Genomic DNA, 23,968 nt, shown 5'->3' with positions numbered 1-23,968 from the left:
GGACAGTCTATGACCAAGAAATAGATCAAGTGACTAAATCCACCTGTGCCTAATACCAAGTCATGTGTATTCAGTATAGTGAATTTCAAAATAAGCTCTGTAACCTAATCTACAGAATTCTTAAAGGATTTTCTTCAAGAGCTCAACCTGTTTCTTTTCCCTTGCCTTCCCTTGCCTTTTCCCTTGCCTTTTCCCTCTCCTCTCCTCTCCTCTCCTCTCCTCTCCTCTCCTCTCCTCTCCTCTCCTCTCCTCTCCTCTCCTCTCCTCTCCTCTCCTCTCCTCTCCTCTCCTCTCCTCTCCTCTCCTCTCCTCTCCTCTCCTCTCTTCTCCTCTCCTCTCCTCTCTTCTCCTCTCCTCCCCCTCCCCCTCCCCCTCCCCCTTCCCCTTCCCGTTTTCCATGGAGAGAAAAGGCTAGACTTGTTTCAACAAAGCTCCATATTATATTGCACTGTGCATCTGCGGTAACTAGCTTCCTAGATTTATGTGAAAAACTCCCTATTGTGAACTTTTAGGTCCAACATATCAATTTGTTTGCTAATCAACAAACATCTGAGAATCAGACAAGTATAATTACTGTCTGTTTCATTTGAAAAGCCTGAGGTAAGAAAGAAAATGATCTAAACTTTGATGCGATATCTTACATCTGTCTGAGGAAGCACTAGATTAAAATAAAAACAAGTGATTAAGCATCGGCTTCATGAAACCTCTCTAAAGCAAAAGCTGGGGAAAAAAAACAGTTCCAGAAAGAAATAAAAATAAGATGGGCTCTTTGAGACACTATCACACGGTGTACAGAGAAGTATGGCATTTATCACAGAATCGCAGAATTGTAAATAATCACAAGAGTTTTTGCTCCCACATACAAAATAGTGTTTTCCTAAATGAAGGATGCAAATATCTGTTTATGAGACAACAATGAAGTTTTTATGGGATTTCTAATCAGCTTGTTTTCAGCTTATTTTAATAGTTAATTTCATGCCAGAGGTGCACATTTAGCTACAAACTCATGTGCTGGATATGAATTAAAGTTCAGGTGTGCTCATTTCTCATACAAACATGCTGAAGTCCAAAACCTAAACCAGCCCTACCAACACCCATTTCTGAACATCAAACTACATACAGAACTCAAACAGTTTTATCAGACTCGACACAAATATTTTCTCAAAAATTATTTGCATATATTTGAATTTCATAATTGTGAAGTTTGTTTCTTATATCATTACTAGAGGTTTTTATTTTCTCGAGGAGGTAGAACTTAGTTTTTTGCGTGTTGAAAATAGGCAAGAGGTATTATTTTTTACAAGAAAGCTTTAAGTTGTATTGCACTAGTAATCAACAGAAATTAAAGGCAGAATGAAATTTTAACTTAAAATTTCCTTAGGAATTTGTACCACTCAATGATACAAATGATGCAAATTCCTTTGTGCTTTACTAGGGAACTTTTCATCCAACCACTTCCTCTGAGGCTATTTTCAATCTCACCACTGAATTCCCACTCCACTACTGCATTGTATTTTGGTTTGTTTCTGAGGACACTTCTCCCTTTTTTTGTCCACAGGAAAAAAGCATTAAGAGTAAGCCATCTCTTTTACAATTCACACTGTCATCAACTACAGGCTTTGTGAAACGTTATTAGAACACGGCAATGGCGGAAAGTTTGTCATCAGCAAACTAACTTGAGTTAGGAGAGAAGGACAGAGCTCACCTGGACTGTCCAACCACCCTGCCAAAGCAGGTTCCCTACATGTGGATACATCAATCAAACATGGGAACCTGCTGGGATTTTCAAAGAAAGCTTTCACTGTCACGGTGTAAAAATACCACCTAAAATATTATAGCATTTATTCACCTCAACTAGAGGTGACAAATGATGTCACATTTATACATTTCAAAACTAACTGGTATCAAGAACAGAGTACCAGGAAATCCTGTGCTTCAATGTTCTGAACTGTAATTAAGATCAAGTTAAGAGCAGAGGGAAGCGCTGGCTGCTTTCACAAGACCATGGCAGGTCTGGATTCTGCTCCCAGCTGTGTAACTCACTATCCAATGACTTCAGTGCTCGTGCCTGTCTGGGGAACCATGACATTTCTCCCATTGCCAGAAGTCCTTACATTAACTCAAGCAGAATGCTCTGCACAGAACTCAGCTATTCAAAGGAAACAGAATGGATGTGGGTCATTTCCAATGAGTCGTGTCACATTTGAGACCTGTATCGTAATGTTTTCAAATCCAAGGATATGTCTCATCTTTAGGGTTGATATAATAAAAAAAATAAGAACACTCACATGTAGAAATTTTCTAAAAAAATTGCATTTACAGATAAACGTCAATATCAGCATTTAAAAAGAATGGGAACTTTAAAAGTACTCTTCAAACATTGCCTCATTATTGTTACCCTATTTTTTTCTTTTCCTCACAATGTCTGTTACTGCTAGCTAGCCAGTTTCATCTTCCAGTTTTCTTTCATGGTCACAGTTAAAAGGTGTTTAGATTTGCCTGAGTCACTTTAGTACTTTAGGCATAGTGCTCTTCTACACACATTGGAAACTCATAATATTGCACCTGTATTCCACATTTACACCACACCAGTGAACAGATGACTAAGACTGGCCATGAAGATGAGAAAAAAGGGCCCCCTGAAATAAATGTATGCATCATCCTATCAAGCAACACAAAACACAGCAGGCATTAGAAAGTGAATAAATCTATTCATTTTGGTATGAAATGAATAAATTTATTTGCCCATAAATAGCAAGACACAGGGTTGGAATCCCCCACAAACATTTTTAATCATCGTTAAGAATGTGTTTACTACTGCTTAGACTTTACATTAAAATAAATTACCTGCTGTAGAAGAAACAAAATCATTGATAGAACTCAGCAATGTCACCAGCCAATCCCTCATCCTCTCATTCCTACTCCCCATAACTAATCTCTCAACAGAAACCATCACCTTCCTTGTCAACTGCCATGTCATTTTCAGCATTAAAATACAGCAGAATTATGATACAGCAAGAATATAAAGGAAACATGGAACATACGATGGACAGAGGTATTGCTTCTTTTTTCCCTTTCCTTTCTTTGAAGACTTCTCTTTGGAATAGACTTCTTCCACCCATAAGGAGAATGAGACAAAGAAGAAAACCGCTAGCAGGAACTTCATCTTGAAGATTAAAGTTCAGAGAAATGTTTGGTCTATGGGAAGAGAAAATAAATAGGTTTATGTAAGTAGGGTTATATGGGGCAAATGGGAACACAAGTACAGAAGGTAAACAAGTATTTCATTTAAAAAAATATATATATATATATATAGTGGTGACACACTGGAACAGGTTGCCCAAGGAGGCTGTGGATGCCCCATCCCTGGAGGCATTCAAGGCCAGGCTGGATGTGGCTCTGGGCAGCTTGGTCTGCTGGTTGATGACCCTGCACACAGCAGGGGGTTGGAAACAGATGGTCATTGTAGTCCATTTCAACCCAGGCCATTCTATGATTCTGTATTTGGTCTTAGCTGTCATAGGAGAGAGTCTGCTGAGATGTGAATCTGATATTAAACTAATTTAGGTAATTTTCTGAGCATCAGATAGTTTTCCAAAGTTCAAAGAATCACAGCCAGGAACAGATTTAAGTGCAAGATAGCTTCAGTGTATTTAAAACATAAACAAGATGACCTTCAAAGGGTACCTAACTCAAAATCAGAAACCTGGTTTGAGAATTCATCTCCAAAAATACCATGTATTAACTGCATTAAACATGGCTAAATGTGACCAACCAGTCATTTACCAAGACAGAGAACTGCAAAAAAAAAATTAACAGTTTCAATTGATCAGAAAGGGCCACACTTTCAATCTCACAAATGGAAATGTAAACATCAACGACTACTTCGCAAGTACTCCAGACGCAGAGTCAGCACTAAATGGGAAGCGTGAAAGACGCCTTGAGCACAATCCAGAGGGTTCAACGTTATCCCACCCCATTCCATTCGCCGCATGGGGGTCGGGCAGGCCCACCCGCCCCAGGGCCGCAGCCATTCGGCACCCTGGTGTGTGATATCTTCCATTCCTCGGCTGCTTCCCACGCCACCTCCTTAGGCCAGCGGAGACCTCACGGATCCCTCAGCACCAGCTGCACTTCTCACTTATTCAATTACCTGTAAGACCGCCTCTCCCTCACCCACCGGAGGGTCATTTCCATCCCTTCGCAAAGCCCCAATCCCACTCGGAGCACCGACGGAGGGGTTCCGCCGTCCCGCAACCGTTCCCGATGCCCCCCTCCGCTCGGCCCGGCCCCGGCTACCCGCCCGGCCCCGCCGCCGCCGGGCGCTGGCCGAGGTGCTGACAGGGCCGCCGCGCCGCGCCGCCCCCACCCGCGGAGCCTCCACCGGCGGGGCCCACGCGGCCGCAGCCCCGCGCTCACCGCCACGCACGATCGCGTCCGGGCCGGAGCCGTGCGGAGCGGAGCGGAGCCGCCGCCGGTACTCCGCGCTCAGAGCCGGCGGCAGACGGAGAGCCGGCGGCGCGGCATGGCGCGGAGCGGAGCGGAAGAGCGGCTCCGGTCAGCGAGCCCTACCTCCGGCGATGCTCCGCGGCCAGTGAGCATGTGCGGAGCGACTGCGCGGCGGCCTCGCAGTGAGCATGTCCCGCCGTCCGCACATGGGCACTGCGCGGCCGGGCTCGGGAGGGAGGGGAAGGGGTTGGTGTGCTATTGCTGGTGGCTGACCGTGCTCTGCTGCTGCACGGGATGGGCAGCAGCGGGACGGTGATGATGCAGAGGGGCACGGAATCGCAGAACGGCTTGGGTTGGAAGGGATCTCAAAGCCCACCCTGTCCCAGCCCCTGCTGTGGGCAGGGCTGCTCCCCGCCAGCTCAGGCTGCCCAGGGTTCCGTCCAGCCTGGCCTTGAGTGCCTCCAGTGATGGGGCGCCCACAGCTTCTCTGGGCAGCTGTGTCAGAGCCTCACCTGTGCATGAAAGCTTTCCTCCTAAAATCTAACCTGAATCTCCCCTCTTTTAGCTTAAAACCATCCCCTTTTTTTTCCTGTTACTGTCTGCCCGTATACATCCTTGCTCACTTTGTGTTCTGTGAAGCAGGAGCTGTGCTTATGCTTCATGCTTATATTACAGACAGCCCTTTGGCCCAAATTTTCAAGCACGCAGAGATTGCTGCACAGTCAAGTAGCCTTAGGTCATCAAATGTCCACCCCACGCTGTAGTTCATAGGCATCGTCTCCCATCTGTCTCACATTCCTTTTAGCAACCAAGCCAGATAAAATTGTCTGTTCCTATGTCTTCCAGTTTGCTTTCCATCACTCAATATACACTGCCAGAGCTCCTGTCCATGCTATAATGAAAGAACACCATGACCTGAAGATGTACAGAAGCATTTCTATTTTTCAGAACAGGTGCAGTGATTGATAAATACCTCAGTGGATGCTTTCTGTAATGTCCTATGATCCATACCATGCTTCTCTGAAGCCTCACTTGACTTTGGAGTACAATAAGTAAAAGTGGAAACAATCACAAGTCTTGCAAATGAAAAGAAGTAGGCGAATGACCTGATCCGTGTGCCATGCCAGGCACTGAGCAGTGTGTAGGTTTGGTAATACTCACATGCTGGGTTCCCTCAGCTTCACTTTTCCATAGAGTCATAGAATCACAGAACATTCTGAGCAGGCACAGAGACCAACCAAAACCCAAACCCTATGTCTGAGAGCAGTATCCAAATGCCCCTTGAATTCCAGCAGCTTGTGGCCATGCCCTCTGCTCTCTGCCAAAGAACCTTTTCCTAACCACCCCCAACCATCCAGGCTGTTCCCTCAGGCCCTGCTGTTGTCACAGAGAGCAGAGCTTGGAGCTGCACCCACCATGAGGCCTCCTCTCAGCCCTCTGTGCTCTGGGCTGAGCAAACCAATGGGACATCAGCCACTCCTTACACACCTTGCCTTTCAGACTCTTCACCGTCTTTCTTGCCCTCCTTTGGATGCTCTGCAATATTTTTTTTAAGTCCTCCTTATGTTGCAGCAACCAAACCTACATGCAGTGCTTGAGGTGGGACCACAGATCAGAGGAGATAATCTCATCCCTTGCCTGATGGCAGTGCTGGGTCTGATGCACCCCAGGGTAGGTTGGCACTTCTGGCTGCAAGGAAGCACTGCTGACTCAAGATAATACTCAGATGATAATTCCACGAGCTTCTGAACTGGCTGCTATAAAGTATCCTTGTGCTGCCATGGATGTGTACGTGTGAGTGCATCCACATACGTGCATGCTGTCATAGTCAGGTCATCTGAAGGCCACAGGTCTCTCAAGATATAGTTTTCAAGCTCAAACACAGGAACTTGCAAAATTAAACAAAGCCGAGTTGTTTCCTGAAACAGCAAAACCCAGAGGCTTCCCACAACGCTCTCTACAAGCAGAAAGAAAAGGTAGAGGAAGCTTATTTTTTAAAGCCCTTCTGAAGTTCAACTCAGGAATAGAAACCAACAGAAACCAAGGTGTTACAGCTGCTCTGTGACTGGCATTAAGCACATTTGGGACTGGGTGCCTACTGATTACTGTTTCCATTTTTCTGCATTACAATTATGTTACTGGAGATAGGGGACATAAAAAATAAGAAAGAGATCTGCTTCAGACGTGAGGATGAATGTGGTTTGCATTAAGAAAGCATTAGCGTGGAAGGGAAGCACAAGCACCTCCAGTATGCAGTAGTGGCAGCAGCAGAGCAACAAATCATTCCAAGCACCACTGCTGCAGGGCAGGCTCTCTGCACTGAGCTTCTTGCAGCACGGAGCCTTCCTGCTCTGCATCTCATTCTGTACACAGAGTGTGAAACTGCCTCCATTGGGCTTGCTGCAAACCGTGTGGCATTTGCAGGTGTGTCCTGCTGCAGCCATAGGTCCATACCTAAGGGTGAGTGATAAGTCACCAGGACAAAGCATAAAATAGAAATTAATACCATCCACCCCCTGGAGTCGTATAAAAGAAGAGTATATGGCTGATGTCTTCCTGTGGCTAATAAAAGTGGGATATATGGATGCTTTCTTAAGCTGTCTATGTACGTGTATGAATATCTTTGTGTCCTGCACCTTATAAAAATAGCAAATATTGCAAGAAATATTTCAATAACTCATTGTTTTTAAATGCACCTGAATGAAAGAGGTGTCAGTTCTGCCCACTCTACCCCCTCACTCAGAGCTGCCAGAAGAAGCCAGCGCTCTCACAAGATTCTGAAGGACAGCCCATGATTCATTCTGGTGTTGCACTGCAGTGCCGGCAGAAATCTTATTAAAGATAAATGAAATTAGTAAATAAAAGTTTGACTGTTAAATGAATGTATAAGGGCAATGCCAGCCCTCTCTCTGCATTTGATGCATTATTAAAATACAGGAGTGGACCTGGGTATCTTTGCTCTGTGTGCACCTGCTGCTGTATCTGCTGTTGGGAACATCTGACTGTGCTCATTTCTCTGATTCAGGAGTGATCTCCAGGCATTCCTGATCTTAGACACTGTCCTCATCTCTAGAAAACAGTTCTAAACCATAGGTAAAATATAACAATAACTTCCCTAGTGACCAGCCCAGGGACGTTAGGAAGCCTTTATTTTACAGTAGTGCAACTTGGAGATCTGGAAATCCAGTATTCTGTTCTTTGAACACTAAAAAATAATGCTATTACTGTATAAGGATTTCTTTGTCCTTTCAGGCTACTTTCTCAAGGTACTGAGTTTTGTATAGCCATATTCTCTGTGCACAAGTGTTTCAAATAGTTCGTTGCAAGCTTTAGATTTTGTTTGACTGATTGATATCACATATTTAGAAAAAAAAAAAGAGAACTCAGAGATACTAAAAGTCCTGAATGTTTTCTAAAGACAGCTGGCTGAGAAGAGAGATTTTCTACTGAAGGAAATAAGGAGGAAGAAAGCAGGCTGGCATGAGTGATTGCTAGACATCATAAAACCTCCTGGGAGAAAGCTAGTGTAAACTCTTCAAACACAAACATGCCTAATTCATAAAGTATCTGCTTTGCTGGAGGAGAAATCAAGACTGAAAAACAGAGCTTTAAATGTCAAGTAACAAACAAAATTTTATTCAAGAATTTATCAAGCTTTTTTTCAGGAAACTGAATATGTGTTTTTAAATTCCTAACAACGGAAGAACCCATATTGTAGCTTTCAGATTAATTCATTTAAAAAACCAGCCAGCCACAAGACCCATATGGATTGTAAATCAGGTTTCATTAGTTTCAGTGATCACAAAAGTTGTCTTGGTTTGCACAATTAGGAAATAGCATTTTATGAAGGACTTCATGTACTGCAACCTTTGCAGCTATGAGTGTTTTTATTTCAGTGTCACTTCTTCAGTGTCACAGTATACTGGAGGATGCTGCAATCTCTTTCTTCTGCTTTCTTTTTATATAAACACGTAGATGTCTTTTACATAAAGAAGTGCATATCTTCGTGGCCTAATAAGATCTAAGAAATACAGGCAAAATAGGAATCTGGTATCAATGTGGGCCAGCACTGTGAAAGATACATGATTTGTGTCATTCTGAAAATACTGGTGATTTTAATTCCATTTTGAAAAACAGACACTTTAAGCAGCAAACCCAGCTCTTGAACAAAATAACAAACAGATGAACAAGCAGACGAAGGATGATATAACCTATCCTCCTTCATGTTCCAGTCCCTCACTTCTCTTTGTTACAGACACTGAGCATGACAGATAATTCTGACAGGGTGGATCTGAATGCTGGCAAATTCAAACTCCTATGCTTTGGTGCACTAATATGAGGGCTTTTGGGAGAGCTGTACTCTTAAAATTGAATGAAATAGCAATTAGAATTGTGTGTACCTTCGAACATGATATTGATGGTAAATAAAATAAGGCCGATGGATGTGAGGCTTCATGCATTTAATAAAGAGCTTGTCAGAACAGCAATGGCACTTATTGATTATAATAGACATAATCATACTAATGCTTGTGCTTTACAGGAAGTGGCCACGTGTCTTATTGCTGTTGCATCTAGAAAATTGGGTCGTGTGACACAAGTTCCTCTGCTCTCTTATTGATAAAAATGAATGTACTGCAGCAGTGACCCCAGTGCTGAGGAAGAAAAGACAACAACAACGAAAGAACAGAGTCCTGTAATCACTGGAAGGATCGTTCAACAATGAAAGCAGAAGTAAATTAGCGTGCAAATGCCCATGTGTCACACGGACAATTGAAACTGGGAGGTGTGAGTAGCTGTTGATTCCAGGGTTTTGTAGTATTGTCACCTAAGACATTAAAATGTAATCACTGGAGCTAATAAGATTTTCATTAGTCGTAGCAGTGGGTTAAAAAAAAAAAAAAAAATTAGAGAGATTTCAGTGTAATAAGGCATCTCCAAAGAGATTAATTTTATAGTTCCAGTTGTGCAAATAAATCTGGGAACTAGTGCTAATTGTATTGCTATGGGAAATTCTGCACGTTCCTAAAATACAGCTTCATCAGCCTGAGAAATTTATTAACTGTCAAAAAACACCTCTCTTTGCCTTGGAATGTTTCACTAGTGGCACTGAAGTAACTTTAACCCTTTATGCCTTATAGCACCCACGGTGCTGTGTGGGACAAAGAAAGTCATTATGAACAAAAGACCCAGCAAATGAATAAACAAACTCAGCAGCTACTTGAACCAGACGTAAACACACACGAGGCGCCTGGATCCAACATGTGAGGCAGTCTTGGGCAAAAGTTGTAATAAATAAATAAAAAAATATACCTGTTTGTATGCATCCACGCTGACGTTTTTCAATAAAACTGTTTAACTGTAATGAATTGGCTGGACACACTTTGTGCCAATTTCTTTCATGGATTACACTGTCATTTAATAATTGAGATGCGAGTCAGTGGGGAGAAGGATTAGTCTGTCAGCTTTAAAGTGCTTAGAGTCAGTGTTTGTTCATGCACAAACGGTAGACATAAATGGCTTGTGAGGAGTTAATGCATGAATAATAATTGTTATCAACATGCTACAGGCATGGAGTGCGTGCCTCGTGAATAGCTGCACTGCACCTATGAGTGCACAAATCAATGGAAGAACTGAAAAGAATCTTGAACGGGAAGACAGGTATTATTGCAATGTCATTCAACACCGTTATGTATTTTCTGCAACACAAACACTTTCTGTGGGCACTCAGTGCATACAGTGTGCTACGCAGGATTAAGTATCCATCTTTATTTTCTCTGCATATAGTATCAAAAGAAAGAAAAGAGGAGGCGTATACCTGAGCATGCAAGCCCAGGCAATTGCAGTTAGCAAGAGTTTTAAGTATGACTTAGGATTCCTCCTGGCTATGTTGGGAAGATGTTCCCAAGGACAGAACTGAATAGCAGATTTGCTTTTCACCAACCACAGTGCGTGCGTGCTGCCTAAATCACACTCCTGATGTGCTTTCCCATATTACTCTAAACTTAAATTCTTCTTGATTTGCACTCAGTCTAAACAGCTGTCAGCTACCTGCTAAACATATGGTGCCAATGGCCCTCAGGGCAAATTTCTTACAATCCACAAGATGCTCACTTGCATTCTCTGTAACACTTCTAGCACACTGTCACTGTCTTACAAGGAATGATGCCTAACCCAGGCTTCAATTCCAAACTGGACTTGAGCCCCGAAATTCATCATGTATCTGCTACCTAAAGCAAATCAATATTTTTTTGTTACCATTCAGATAGCTGTTTCAGCAGAATCCCAGTATAAAAAGGGCATAGTTTGATTCTTAGTCTAAAAAAACTGGTATTCTCTACATCTGTGCCATAATCAATCATAACTTAGGATCTGTTTGATCATCCAGATTTAGGAATTCATAGAAAGTACACATGATAATAAACACAGTTTATAAGTGAATGTGTGCTTTCAACTGTGCTTTCAAACTTAACACCAGCATGTTATACTGATTAAAGGACCTCCCTCAGTAGGTCTTCAAAGGTGCTGTTAAGCATACTCTGAAATTAAATATTTGCTTTTTTTTTTCCTTTATTTTTTTCCAGAAAACTCAAAGAGCTGATGATGCCAGCTTGCCAGTTCTCTGGACAAGTAGTGAAGCTCAGATTATGATGTGTAGAGGCTCTGTTATCTATGCAGCAGTAGAAGTCCTGAATACATTCAGCAAGAGCAGTTGACTGAGGCACCAATGCAGGTATGTGACACACTATTTAAAGAGAAATTTTTCAAGAAAATGGAAAGTTGGAGAAAATTAGGGGTTGGAACAATCACTATTACATTAAACCTCTAGACTGGGTGTACTTCTGAGAGATCTGAATACAACTGAAAACACAAGAAAGATCATGTCATTTTATTTTGAAAAACAAACTTCAGAGTAATAATTATACAGTTGGTACCTAGCTATTACACTACATTTTATTACTCTACATTGTTCTACTAACAATTAGTAATTTCCAAAGTGGATACTTCTAAAAATATCTTACCCAGAAATATTTGTAGAAATCCATTCATCCTACAATGACAGCTTGTTATAGAAACAAGTTTTTTAGACATTACATCCCAAATATGCACTGTAAATGATAGACCTCACAGCAAAATTAACTCTCATTAAAAATAAAGCTCAAAGAGCTGTGGTGAAAGCTCTTGTACTGCTATCTGTATGGCTAACTATAAACAGGATGACAGGTTTTAGCAATTGTGGTCACTCAGTGTTAAAGTACGTACTGACCTTTTGCTGCATTCTAGTGTGATTTTCTCCTCTAAAACACTGCCCTTCTTGTCTTGATTTAGGAGAAACTTGTACATGATAATGGATCTGACATCAGTGTTGCTAGAGAGAACTTTTTTTAGGCAGGAAACAATCTGATTGTTGAAGACGTACTTTCTCCTTTTCAGGTTATATCTGATTATCCTCATCTTTTTGACTTTACATTGGTAAAGAATGGTTATCAGCTTTGGCCAGCCAGCAGAGCCATTGCCTTTACTAGAACAGTCCATTGTCAGTAAGTGTCATTGGAGATGCATTGTTCGATTTGAGATCTGTATTTTATGTTAGTGCCTATCTGGAACACAGCAGCTAGCATGCCAGATCCTGCAGACATTCTGAATGCAAGCCTCAATGGAAATACCCTATTTTGAGAATCTAATTAAATAGGATCAGGGTTTGCTTCCCCAAACATATACAGTGTCAAAGCACCATTCTGTTATTCTGTATACAATATAACAGAACAACTGTTCATATTAAGACCTTATAGTCTATCATGATTTTATGATTTTTTGTTATTGATATGCCACATCATAACATCATGTAGTGCACTGGGAGTTAAAGAGTTAATGCTCTGTGGATCGTTGATAGCTCTGGTGTACCTGTCTCAGAAGAAGAACTACATACCCTACAGGACTTTGCATTTTTATTTTCTGTTCAGAGGGAAAGATAAAACTGTTCCCATGTCACAAGACATCCCCTCCTTTCCCTTTCTGCTTGTCTCTGCAGTGTGTATGCCCCCTAGCTGTCTCACCTTCAGCATCAGAGCAAGGCCTTGGGTTTTTGGACACTCCCTCTCTCATTTTATTTGCTTTATTCGCTTCAATTCCGATTATATTGTATTACATTGTGCTATCTTGCATTCTTCTATCATATTTAGTAAATCAGTTTTCCTCCTCAGATCTTTGCTGCTGTTTTGTTTTTTAGGCCCATTTCCCTACCCTTTCCCCTTCTCCCCTTTCCCAGGGTGTGGGTCCTTGGGTCCCACCACTCCATTAGTCACAGAAACGGGCCGAACCAGCCTGTAAATCGTTACACAGCCATTAAATATTCAATGAAGATTGTCAAATGCGTGTGTAAAAGAAGCCATGCAACTTCAGATCACAGGAGCCCATAGTACAGCACTGTCTACATAGTACAGCAGCAAGGGCCACCAGCAGACAGATGCCTGTGGCTGAGCACGAACAAGACAAGGAGATGTACTTTACAATAATGCAGCTATTTCTACATCTCCACATCTCAGGCACGGGTTGTTCCTCCTCTTGCATTAAGCCCTGCTCCATCAGACACCAGATTGTTTGGACCTTGTCTACTATACAAACTGTCCTCGTTTAGGCTTTAGTTTCAACACTGCGGTCAGACAAATATTCCTCACTGAATGCTTGGTAAGGAGTTTCCATCCCAGACTCTCTGTACCCATTCAAATCTAATCTGAACAACCCTGTCAGCCTGTTCTCCATCTCCCCACTGACAGGGAGGTGTGGATGCTAACACAGAGCATGTGGGACACATCAGGCCTCTCACACTCCTTGCCAGCATTGGGGACATTGTTCTAAACTGCCTGGGTGGGCTCATCAGCAGAGGCTTGGTTTGAATTAAGGAGCTCTGGAGAATAATAGTTTTGGGCAAATGGCATAAAGGAGATGAGTAGCACCTTTTGGGTCAGATAGTCAAGCTGGCTCTCGCAAGCTAGAGACCTCCCCTCCTACTTGAGTGATGAATAGATTTTGAAGGACACCTGGTGTCAGGAATATAGCCTAAGGGAGAAGGAACAAACTGCAGCATTATAGTGAGCTAAAAGCCAATGATAAGAAAGTTAAATCAGCACTAATCAGGTTACAGTTATACCACAGTTCCTTATTTGTTTATGCTTAGATGATAGTTAACCAAGTCTAGCCTCACTAAAGTCAATTTATTTCACACCTACTTTATTCACTTGCAGAGTAGATGGGCTGCTTTGTCAAAAAGTGATTGATTTGGTGTGTTTTTACAAGCTCACACTGTGTGTTTCTTAGCACCTCATCTTTTGGGTGTAGGTACTCAGACTGCTTGGAAAGCGATGACTTCTATTTTATTATGCTGACAGATGTCAAAGGCAGATGTTGGTGGTATGGTAGTTGGGGTTGAACCTTCCCACCAATTTGCCATTACAATTCATTGTTGTGTGACAAAATGGCACCTGACATGGAAGTGCATATGAAGCAAAGGTGCATCCTTGAGTTCCTCCATGCGGAAAAAATGGCATCCATTGACCTACATCAACACTTGCTGAACACTGGTGAACACCAAACGGTGGCTGTGAGCACAGTGAGGGTGAGGGATGGGTGGTGCATTTCAACAGTGGTGACAGCAGGAATAGGTGACCTCCACTCTTGCAGATTTTTATGTGCACAGCCTGCAGGCTCTTGCTCATTGCTGGGAAAACGCATAGTTAATTGTGGTGACAGTTGAAAAATAGTATTTTGCAGCAGAGAATCTTTTTAATCAAGTAGTGGTTTTTTGCTCTTTGTATCTGTTGTAGTTTCCACGGAAATGAATAGGAGGCATTACTTTCAGAACAACCAATGTAATTTAATGAAAAAAAAATGTTATGCCCTTTCTCTGCCTACTTTCTACAATTTCACATTTCCTGTTTCATTTCTTTTCATGATAGTTTAATAAAATAGAATTGGCTTGGGGTTCCATCCCAGGCTGGATGGGGCTGTGAGCAGCCTAGTCTAGAGGGAGGTGTCCCTGCCTGTAGCAGGGGGTTTGGAACTAGATGATTTTGAAGATCCCTTCCAACCCAAACCATTCTATGATTCACAGTTCCAGCATTTTCTTTAGGCCTGTTCTTTCCTATCTCTAACTTTGTAGCTGATTTCCACAAATATTACCCATCAGGGGATCCCTTGAGTTTCAGGCCAATTGGTCATGTGAAAAATGGAGTGACTTATGCATTTTATATTATTTTTAAATACACTTCATGCACTGGGCCATTTGCATGAAAAGGATGTTGCAACACTGTAGAAGGCTGCGGTGCAGCCTAATTGCAGCCTTTCAGTACCTAAAGGGAGCCTACAAACAGGAGGGGAATCAACTCTTGGAAAGGGTAGATAACAGCAGGACAAGGGGAAACGGTTTTAAGTTGAGGGAGGGAAGATTGAGGTTGGATATCAGAGGGAAGTTCTTTACTGTGAGAGTGGTGAGGTGCTGGAACAGCTGCCCAGAGTGGCTGTGGATGCCCTGTCCATCCCAGGAGGTGTTCTGTGCCAGGTTGGATGGGGCCCTGGGCAGCCTGGTCTGGTATTAAATGTGGAGGTTGATGGCCCTACATGTGACAGGGGGATTGGAGATTCATGATCTTTGAGGTCACTTCTGACCTGGGCCATTCTGTGTGAGAAGGCTAGACTCAGCTGTACATTTTAGTAAAGACATTAAAATCAGCTGAACATTTTCCTTTAATAAATTGACATTGACATAAAGCTTTACGGAGCTACAGATCGCAAAAGAAAACAAAGTTGAAATGATCATTGCCATTTTCTAAGGCTGCAAATGCCACGTATAACAAGTATCTCTCGATGCAACACACTGCTATTACCTCTGAAGTGATCCAGGGAGCTTTCCTGAAAAATCAACCAAGAAAAGAGTCCTGATGACCAATTCAGAAGCATGTGTTGCCCTTTCTCATTCACAATTTCAAAAAAATCCCTTTCACTTCACTGCGGACCAGGATTTTGAGCTCTAATTATGGCATATCATTGGCAGAATATTTTAAAGCATTTTTCACTGTGATTTTCTTTCATTCCAAACAGCTTTGTTGCCAGCCAGCTATTTACAGCACATGTTCAGAGCAGCAGTTTTGCCATTAAAGGAGTGGCAAATAAACAAATGTAGACATAGAAGTGTGATGATGTGTAGCCGTAATCTTTTATTAGATTAGCTAGAAATTTGGCCACGTGTAAAAGGTCTTTGTTTTAAAAAGTGTATTTTTTAGCTACTACTTGCCACTGATGTTTAGTAATGATTCAATTCAAATATAAGCTGCTTTGGTTGACCAAATAACCAAGCTGGCCTGTACCTTGGCCTGTTTGGGCTACATGACAATCACAGGGAAGGAGATTCAGCCAGCTGTTTGTTGCTGATTTTTATTAAAAGATGATTCCTAGCTCTAAAATTCTGCTGATTTCTATTAAAAGATGATTCCTAGCTCTAAAATTCTGCTTCCTCCCTCTGTCCCAATGGCAGGCCACACAAAATCAAGCTGTTTGACTTTGCTTTGAGTGCTTATGTATATTTCAGCAGTGAATTCAGTTTAGAAGTGAGATTAGGTTTTGTCATCTCCTGGATAAATTTGAACCCTGAATAATGATCTAATCTAGACAGTAAAGGAAAAAAAAAAGGGAAAAAAAGCAATAAAAAAGGAGAAAAAGGGAAAAAAATGAAGGAAAATGGAAAACAAGAAAAATAAAGGAAAAAGAAAAAATATTCAAACAAAGGATTCTAACATTTAAGTGGACTCTGTATACACGGTCATTTTCCATTTGATTTGACACCTGTGGCTGTCCATACTGATTGGGAAGAGAGACTCAGGTCCCTGCAAATCTTACCTTTCCTGTAATGTTTACACATATACTTTTGATACGTTTCCATAAATCTGGTTTAGATCTCCATTTATGTGCATGGACTATTCTGAGATTTGGATTTCTCTGCTGGGCTGATTCAAACTGGAACCATTCTTTAGATGTGTTCTTCATTGGCTGAAGATCTGATCTTATCTTAAGGGACACAAGAGTTGCACTTAAATTATTGACTGAAGCAGAGCACGAAGAAAGGAGCACGTCTTTAACGAGCTCTAATTAGATACAGTTCTAGGGCTGAACAGGCAGATAGTGTGCCAACCAAAAAATTATGTTTGTGCTAACATCTGACCATAGGCATGCAGTATATGTGCATGAAGAGGTAACTGCATCTCATGTTACAAGTGGGATGAGTCAGTACCACACCAGTGAATGACTTCAGTTTTGGTTCCATCTGAGGAGAAACCATTTCCCAGCACAGAAGTTGTACACTGTGGTACATCCTGCAAGACTCTGATGGTGAGTGCAAGGCAAATCCAACCCCTCTGGTGCAGTAACTCACAAATGTGCAGCCATTCTTCCCCCAAAGCAAAATGGTCATTTTGAATTAACTTCACGTAAGCCACTTACTGTCAGTAGAAGAAAATAAAGTTCTTTATATGTTTTTCCCTGGTCTGTGGGATAGGAGTAATCTGTTAGAATTCTACCTCAGCTAATGGTTTTCTCTTCCAAGTTAGTGCAGCTGCAGTGACTGATATGTTAGGAATATAATCCCAGTCTTTGTGAATACTTTTATTTTTCTCTTGATGGATAACTAAGAGACACATTATGCTTTTCCAGCAGTGTTAGTCAGTAAGAAAAACATGAACATGCACAGACACTAGCTTCATTTTGAATTAATTTTCAGCAGATTTGTTTGTTTGGAATTCGTATTAAAGTTGTGAAAGTCTGTGTTTCTGCTCTATAAAAGATTACATCCTTTCCAGTTTCCACAGAAAGTGTTACTACCCTAACACCAAACTCATTTTTCTTAATGGGCTGAGTCCTCTGTCAGGATTGAAATCAATGAAGTGCATTTTTCATCAGTATTAATGGGATCTGGACAAGGGCCTATGTTTCTAAATAAAGCCAAATTCTGGGCAGATTCTGTATTCAGTTATGTCCATGTAAACTGGAAATCAGCCGGTTGTCAATTTCTTCCTTTCTCTATTTCATTTTCTTTTGTGTTTTGCAGTAGAAAAAAAAAAACAAAACACTTCATTGGGGTGAAAAGGGTAGAACAGCAAGATTACAGGGATGAAACTTGCAGACCTCTTTACAAGTGATGTTACACTTGATCTGTACGCCGCAGCTCAAAAGGAACTTTATAAATTATCCTGAGTTCAGCATCTTGAATAATTTACAGCAGCCTTAGGCTTGATATGACTTTAATTCAGCTGCCCACATATTAGAAGAGACTTCTCTGTTACTGACTATTGACTAAGTATAACAACATTCAAACTATACGTCTTACGTGGCACCTATGTAGGAGGCAGGGAATGTGAAGTAAAGCTATCACATCTGTTCTACTCACCCCTTACCCTCAGGGGTTCCCTTCATTTATTTGCTTTGGCAAAGCAAAGACATTTTCGCAGTCTCTGGCATCTCTATATATCTTAAGATATAACACAATCCCTGATTTTGACATAGGGGTGGATTATGACAATGGCTTATACAGCAGACAGCTTTAAAAGCAATGACAATATGTTTAGTTTTCAAATAGTGGCAGTTTTCTATGCAACTCCTTACACATACAAATGAGAGGGGGGAAAAAAAAAGAAAAAAAAAAGAAAAAAAGAAAGAAAAAAAACCTGTGATTGAGAACACATTGCCAGTCATCTCAATCCAGCTACCTCAAAAAATTGAAAAGGCAGTCCGGAGCCTGGTGAAATTTGTTTTCTCCTTTACTCTCTGCCAAAATTGCATCTCGTCTTTTGCAAATCTTTAGTCATCCCACATTGCATCTAGAAAGCCCGATAGTAGGTTTCTCGCTTTATGAAATTTACTCAGTGAGATTAAATCATTAGCAATAGACTGATAAACTGTGGTTTCATTAACTCTCCTCCGTCCTTTGAGTTCTTCCTTGAAAAATGGTGGTTGTCATAGAAGATGTAATGTCTCGCAGGAAAATCATGGCTTTTATGCACTCCATATTGTTAACTCTTTCCAACGTATGCAGATACAAAGACCAGTTTTGGCTGTCTCCTGCATAACGTGCAGCTTATAAAATAGGAAAAGTTGAAGAATTTAAAGAAATGACTACTTACATGAAAGAGGATATAACAGAAACTGCATTTAAGGTGAAAACTGGTGTAGGAGATGGGGGAACAGAGAGGAGGAGGCCTCCCAGGCTGGCAGGCACTGATTAATCCTGTAATCCTTCTGCTCAGCAGATAGCCAAGAAGAAATATTTTTTTACTACCCTTAAGACCCCTATCTCCCATAGCAGATTCTCTCTGTATTGTTCTGCATTTATCCATTAAAATGTTCACAAAGCACAATATGCTAAGGTCGTTTTTTTTTTTTTTTTTTCCCCAAACAGGGCTAAATAAAGTAAGATAACAACTGAAGTATTCCCTGTCTGCACTGTTCCTTGCTCCTGAGCTCACAGGGAACTGCTGTTGGTTTCCGTGGAAGTTGTAATCATTGGTAGAGCAGTCAGAAATAGCGTACGCAGAGGAAATGACCTTTTCTTCACCACTTTCCACAGCTTCAGTCTTTTCTGTGGGCACAGGGACCCATCTGGTTCCAGGGCCATAGCTGTGCCTGCCTTAACCATGGAGGTCCCACTCGCTGCCAGTACCCAGCACCACTATGTGCCCCATCTGCTCCAGTGCTCCAACCCAGCCCAGGGAAGGGCTTCATTCTAATCTGCCTGGCTCCAGAAGATCAGGTTCTGACATTCTGGCAGCAAATGCACCCTCGTTTTAATTATTTGAAGAAGGAGCTGCACTAGGGACTCTGCTGCAACGCTTGCTGGTGACTTAGAGAGTTGAGAGCATGTTGACAAAGCTGAAAAATTTTTTAGTTGTGTTTCAAAGGATTATAATAATCAAAAAAGTGACAGAAACATCACTATGAAAAAAATCAGCCTTTTTTCCCCCCTCAGGTATTAATCACTATTTAGATAAACCCAGAGGAATAAAGAACACATAGCTTTTCCAGTAAAAGAATGAGAAAAAGTTTCAACAAAAGTATGTCCTAGAAACACTTCCTGAAATACCTACCTGGAGGGCTGCAGGCTGAGAAAGATCTTTTCCAGCAGTTGTCACAATGGTGATAAGTTACGTCATTGACATACAGAATGCGAGTCTTCCAGTTCAAGTTACTGAATTGTCTAACTTCTGTCTTGCATAGAATTCAAGAGAAACTAGGTTCCATTGAGAAATAAGTCATACTCAGGCAAAAAAAGCACTATTGTTTGGACTCGCATTCAGGCTGATGGATCTTCCCGCTTGCAAGACCTATGTTTCATCAGCTAGCTTAATTCTGTGTATTCTATGTACTAATCTATGTATTTGAGGCATTAACCTTACCCCTTCTTCCTATTCAAAACAACAGTTTTTACTTCTTTTTGTTTTCCACTGGAAAAAAAAGCAATGAGTGATGCGAGGCCCCACAGGTGACAACGCTTTTCCATACAGAAATTCTACCTCATGCTAGTGCTTTCTAGTCTGTTAACATTTTCACTGCCACATGGTTTAGCTACACATTGTTCCTGTTTCGTAAGGTAAAAATGACAGTGATGGACATATCTGTTATGAAACCTAATTTCATGTATCATGACTTATTTTCTTTATTCAGAAGCTCGCACGTTCTGGAGAACAGCTTCAGGCGATACGGAAATTTGAAGTATCTGTTTTTCCTATATTTTACTGCCTATCTTTAACTGAGATCACACCTCTAATAATTTTTTTTTAAAGAAATCAGTCCTGAAATTCTATTGGAATATGTTTGTTTTTTTTTTTTTTTTTTTGCTAAAAAAGAACAACCACAAAATCACTCCAGTTATGCATGCATTTTAGAAATCTTCATTGGCATAAACCTTTGATTTTAAATTATAGTAGAGAGAAGCATAATCTGTGATTTCTATTACACTGGAGGCTGGCTCACCTTTAGTAACTGTGCTAAGTAGTGGTGTGTACAAAGCAGTCCACTCTACTATTAATTATTGGTGTTGGAGCTGGTGCCAAGCATAATCTTCAGTCTGAACTGAAATGTTGTGAGGGACTTCAAGGAAAATTTGCCAGGAAATTTTGTCCCAAGGGAATATCATGAAAGGAAAAGGATGTGAGAAAAATGAAAAACACTAGCCAAATTCACATCACTACCAACTAAAATCACTTGTACTCCTTGATAACCACATGCATGAGCACTCTACGCTTCCCTACCTTTACTACTGAACTCCTGCAGCTCTATGCTTATACAAGTCTTTATTATTTACTTTCAGGTTGTAAAAGAAGAAAGGATTAAAAAAAAAAAAAAGAAAAAGAAATCACCCAGCCATGTTTTGCCCCTGCAGAAGAAACACCAACCACGTGAAGCCTCATGAAAGGTTATCATAAAAGCTAAGAAAAAAACCCCAAACCAACAAGGATTACTCAAAAATGTAATTGCTTAGCCTATCCAGAACTGCCAGCAGCAGTTTCCTCTTTAGGCAATTGACTTCACAACCTTACCCAACCCTTCAGAAATTTCCTGGTCAACAAGACTTTTCGGAAGCTTTGTGGAAAAAGAAAGAACAACAAAAAAAGCATTGGTTTTAGTCAGTTTCCTTAAGACTGAATCACTTCACAAGAACTCAGACTAAACAACTGCAAACGTTACTAAAAGTAAATTGGTTTATCCCTGGAGAGTAATAAAAGTAAACAACCAGGCAGGAAAGCTTGTTGGAAGCAACCCCTTAGACTTTCAACCCAAGGGAAGATTCGGATATCAAGTGAATATGTTTCTCTCTATTGGTAGAAATGGAACTGCAGAGTTTTTTGGTTTTTTTTTTTCTTCTTTTAAATTTCTTTTAAGTTTTCAGAGATCCTCAATGGTATCAAATATTCCAAAGATTCCTTTTTAAAACTGAATACTGTATTTACAATCGTGATCATTTAGATTTTTAAGTATTTTCGTGACTAGAAGTATAAAAGCGTGTTTTTTCAACGAGTTTTCAAATGAACACACAAAAGAGAGGGAAGATATTCTGTGAGACTACATTGACTCTACGTTTAACTGCTGTGAGCATCTTCTCATCCTCAGGGATGAGCTTGGTGGCATTATTTACATGAACAACCTCAGATATTAGCACTGGAGGACCATGTGTCCACAATAAACAGGGCTGGATCTCATATCTAGTTATAGAAAGCAATTCATATTTGAAGGGAAGATGTAACTTAACTTACTCAAGATGGAACTTAAGTAAGTATGCAGAGAGTTGCAAAGGATTAGATGAGAAAGCCAGGCTCCCATTTGAGTAAGGGCGCTCTCATCCATTTGCTTACACAGCAACGTGGATAGCTGGCCAGGTTGCAATCTATTTTGGAACTTTAGGGCACACAGTACAAATCACATCCATAGTTTCAGACCTGACATTATGAGGTTCGGTGAAGGGGTCTATATGGAATAAGACACAGGAATTACCTTCTATTTAAAGCATTAAATTAGTTTTAGACGTTCTCCAATAAGCGATTGGAAAGTAGCAGCTTATATTTCAAGAACTCTGAGATTCTTCTTAGTTTTCAAGCCTGTAAACAACTGAAATGTCACTTTATTAAAAGTCGCAGAAAAATTAAAAATGTTTGTAGCCCAGAATGTCTAAAAGAGCATTATTTTCTCTCAGCAGAGACTTACAGACCTTCAGGCATGGAAGAAGCCCCCACAAGTGCTGTGTAACAGAACAGTGACAGAACGTAACAGAAAAGGCACTGTCCTACAGTACTTGAAGCTTAATGAAGACCAAGGATCATTTTCAGTCTTTTACTATTTTAGTAAGCTTTTAGAAATATCGCAGATGAGCCAATAGCTCAGTGCTTTCCTTCATAAAGAGCTGAAAGAGATGATGCAGACCTGGTTGCAGACCCCTCTCTGGAGGGCTAGCTATGTGGCAGCTGATAGAAAGCAATATTAAGTGTGGACTTGGCATTGTGCTTAGATATAAACGCATGCAGAAACATTTCCTTTCGCCTGTGTGCTCCCAAGTGATTTTTGTTGCTTTTTCACTACTGGCATTTACTACTTCCCATATTATTGAAAAGATGTTAGGTTGTATTTATGCAAATAAAATTATAATAAATGAGGCGATATCCTACCAGCAGCTTGTGAACATAACTTAAGCTAAATTTGTATATTTCCATTAAAAGTGCCTTATTCTGATGTGGGTCTGTCAATTGCAACCTGTTAAATATGCTTGTAGCACTTTAAAGTAAATCAATTAGGAGAGCCAAGTCCGGTGCTGCATTTCATGTTGGATTTTCATTTTAACAAATATTTGACACTGTGTAGACTTAGCTAATTTCTCCTGACTTCTCACTCTCCTCCCTGTGTACAGCAGGGCTGCAGAGCCGTGGGCAGATGATGGTTGGTTGAGCTGAAGTAGGTGCTGCTCCTTAAAAAGCATTTTGAATAAGTTTTGTTTTTCTTTAAGCTTCAAGGTCTTTTCTTGCTTCTCGTGCCTTAAAAGCCTATTGCAGACTTCCTGTCTACCTGCCACCGGCATTTGATTATAGCTTTTCCACCCATCTGAAGTATAATGAAATTCCTGCTCTGAGAGTTGCCGGTTGTGAAACGAAGGAAGAAAACAAGCTATTGTTCAGCCTGGAAGTGGCTGGGGCCAAGAATAACAAAGATTCCTCTGCTGCCACTTCTGTCACCCACATTCACGCTCCTTCCTATTCCAGTTTGCTATCAGATTTGGAATGTGGGTCTCCAAAATACATAAATAGAAATGAAATTGGAGGCCAGCACTGACAGACAAAGGTCAGGGAATGCTCTCTTGGCAGACCAGACAGAATGGGAACAAATAAGAATAAACTGATTACATAACAACAGTTTTTCCTAAAGTCATTTTAGCAACACAAGGAAGAACCTTGGCAGCTCCAAGACATTTAATCAGTCAACCTTTCTATAAACAAATAGGTACTTTAATTTTAAATGCCATTTCTTCCCGAGGTTTTAGGTGGCTATCACACAGACCTCCTGAGAAAGATGGTTTTTCTGAACCCCTCTTTTTCTTTTTCTGGCTCAAAACTCACTTTGTGAGGCCTTTTTGGTGATAAGACTCTAAGGGAAACTACCTAACAGACAATTGTCTATGGGGGTAAGGGATGAGTGTCACTGTACCACAGTACTTCTTGTGATTGTAAAGATAAACAGAAGCAGGACAAGCATTTTTGGGGGGATGCAGCTTGAAGGAGCTGAACACTGCAAAAGGTAATCATGCTCGTGCATGGCAACTAAGGCACCCCTCCCTGCTGGCTTATCTGTTGGGCCAGGTATGTCATACTCACAGAGAGAAAAGAAGAAGAAAAAAACCACTTGAGAAATGGGGAAGAACCCCCCTTCCCTCCCTCTTCCAATCCCCCAGGCTCTGCTTGCTGCAAAGCTTCCTGGCCTTCTCCCATCCCACGCAGTG

General features: G+C 41.1%; 1 protein-coding gene and 1 long non-coding RNA gene across 6 annotated transcripts in view; one reads left to right on the top strand and one right to left on the bottom strand.

Annotated features, from left to right (window-relative positions):
• The window catches only part of GLRB (glycine receptor beta), a 47,655-nt gene extending 42,746 nt beyond the window's left edge, over positions 1-4,909 (bottom strand). The window contains exons 1-2 of one of the 4 annotated variants that reach the window (XM_090138436.1): positions 4,573-4,909; positions 3,045-3,198 (exon numbers count right to left, since the gene is read on the bottom strand). In XM_090138436.1, coding sequence (XP_089994562.1) covers positions 3,045-3,166 — 122 coding nt within the window. In that variant the 5' untranslated portion in view covers positions 3,167-3,198; positions 4,573-4,909. Of the gene's footprint in view, positions 1-3,044; positions 3,199-4,153; positions 4,275-4,419 lie in introns of those variants that run through there. The other 3 variants (XM_090138435.1, XM_090138437.1, XM_090138438.1) reach the window with 3 other exon arrangements.
• LOC149918010 (uncharacterized) lies at positions 4,520-22,620 on the top strand. Of its 2 annotated transcripts, XR_016465716.1 has the most exons (5): positions 4,520-4,631; positions 8,990-9,234; positions 11,031-11,179; positions 20,798-20,956; positions 22,178-22,620. It is a non-coding gene; the product is annotated as an uncharacterized LOC149918010 (long non-coding RNA). The 2 variants fall into 2 exon arrangements; XR_016465715.1 differs by lacking the exon at positions 22,178-22,620 and having other exon boundaries at positions 20,798-21,190.
• Positions 22,621-23,968: the final 1,348 nt, after the last annotated feature.

This window comes from Phasianus colchicus, chromosome 4 (assembly GCF_987193195.1).
Source record: "Phasianus colchicus chromosome 4, bPhaCol1.hap1.1, whole genome shotgun sequence".
Lineage (NCBI taxonomy): Eukaryota > Metazoa > Chordata > Aves > Galliformes > Phasianidae > Phasianus > Phasianus colchicus.
This window is presented reverse-complemented; position numbering and strand designations above follow the sequence as displayed.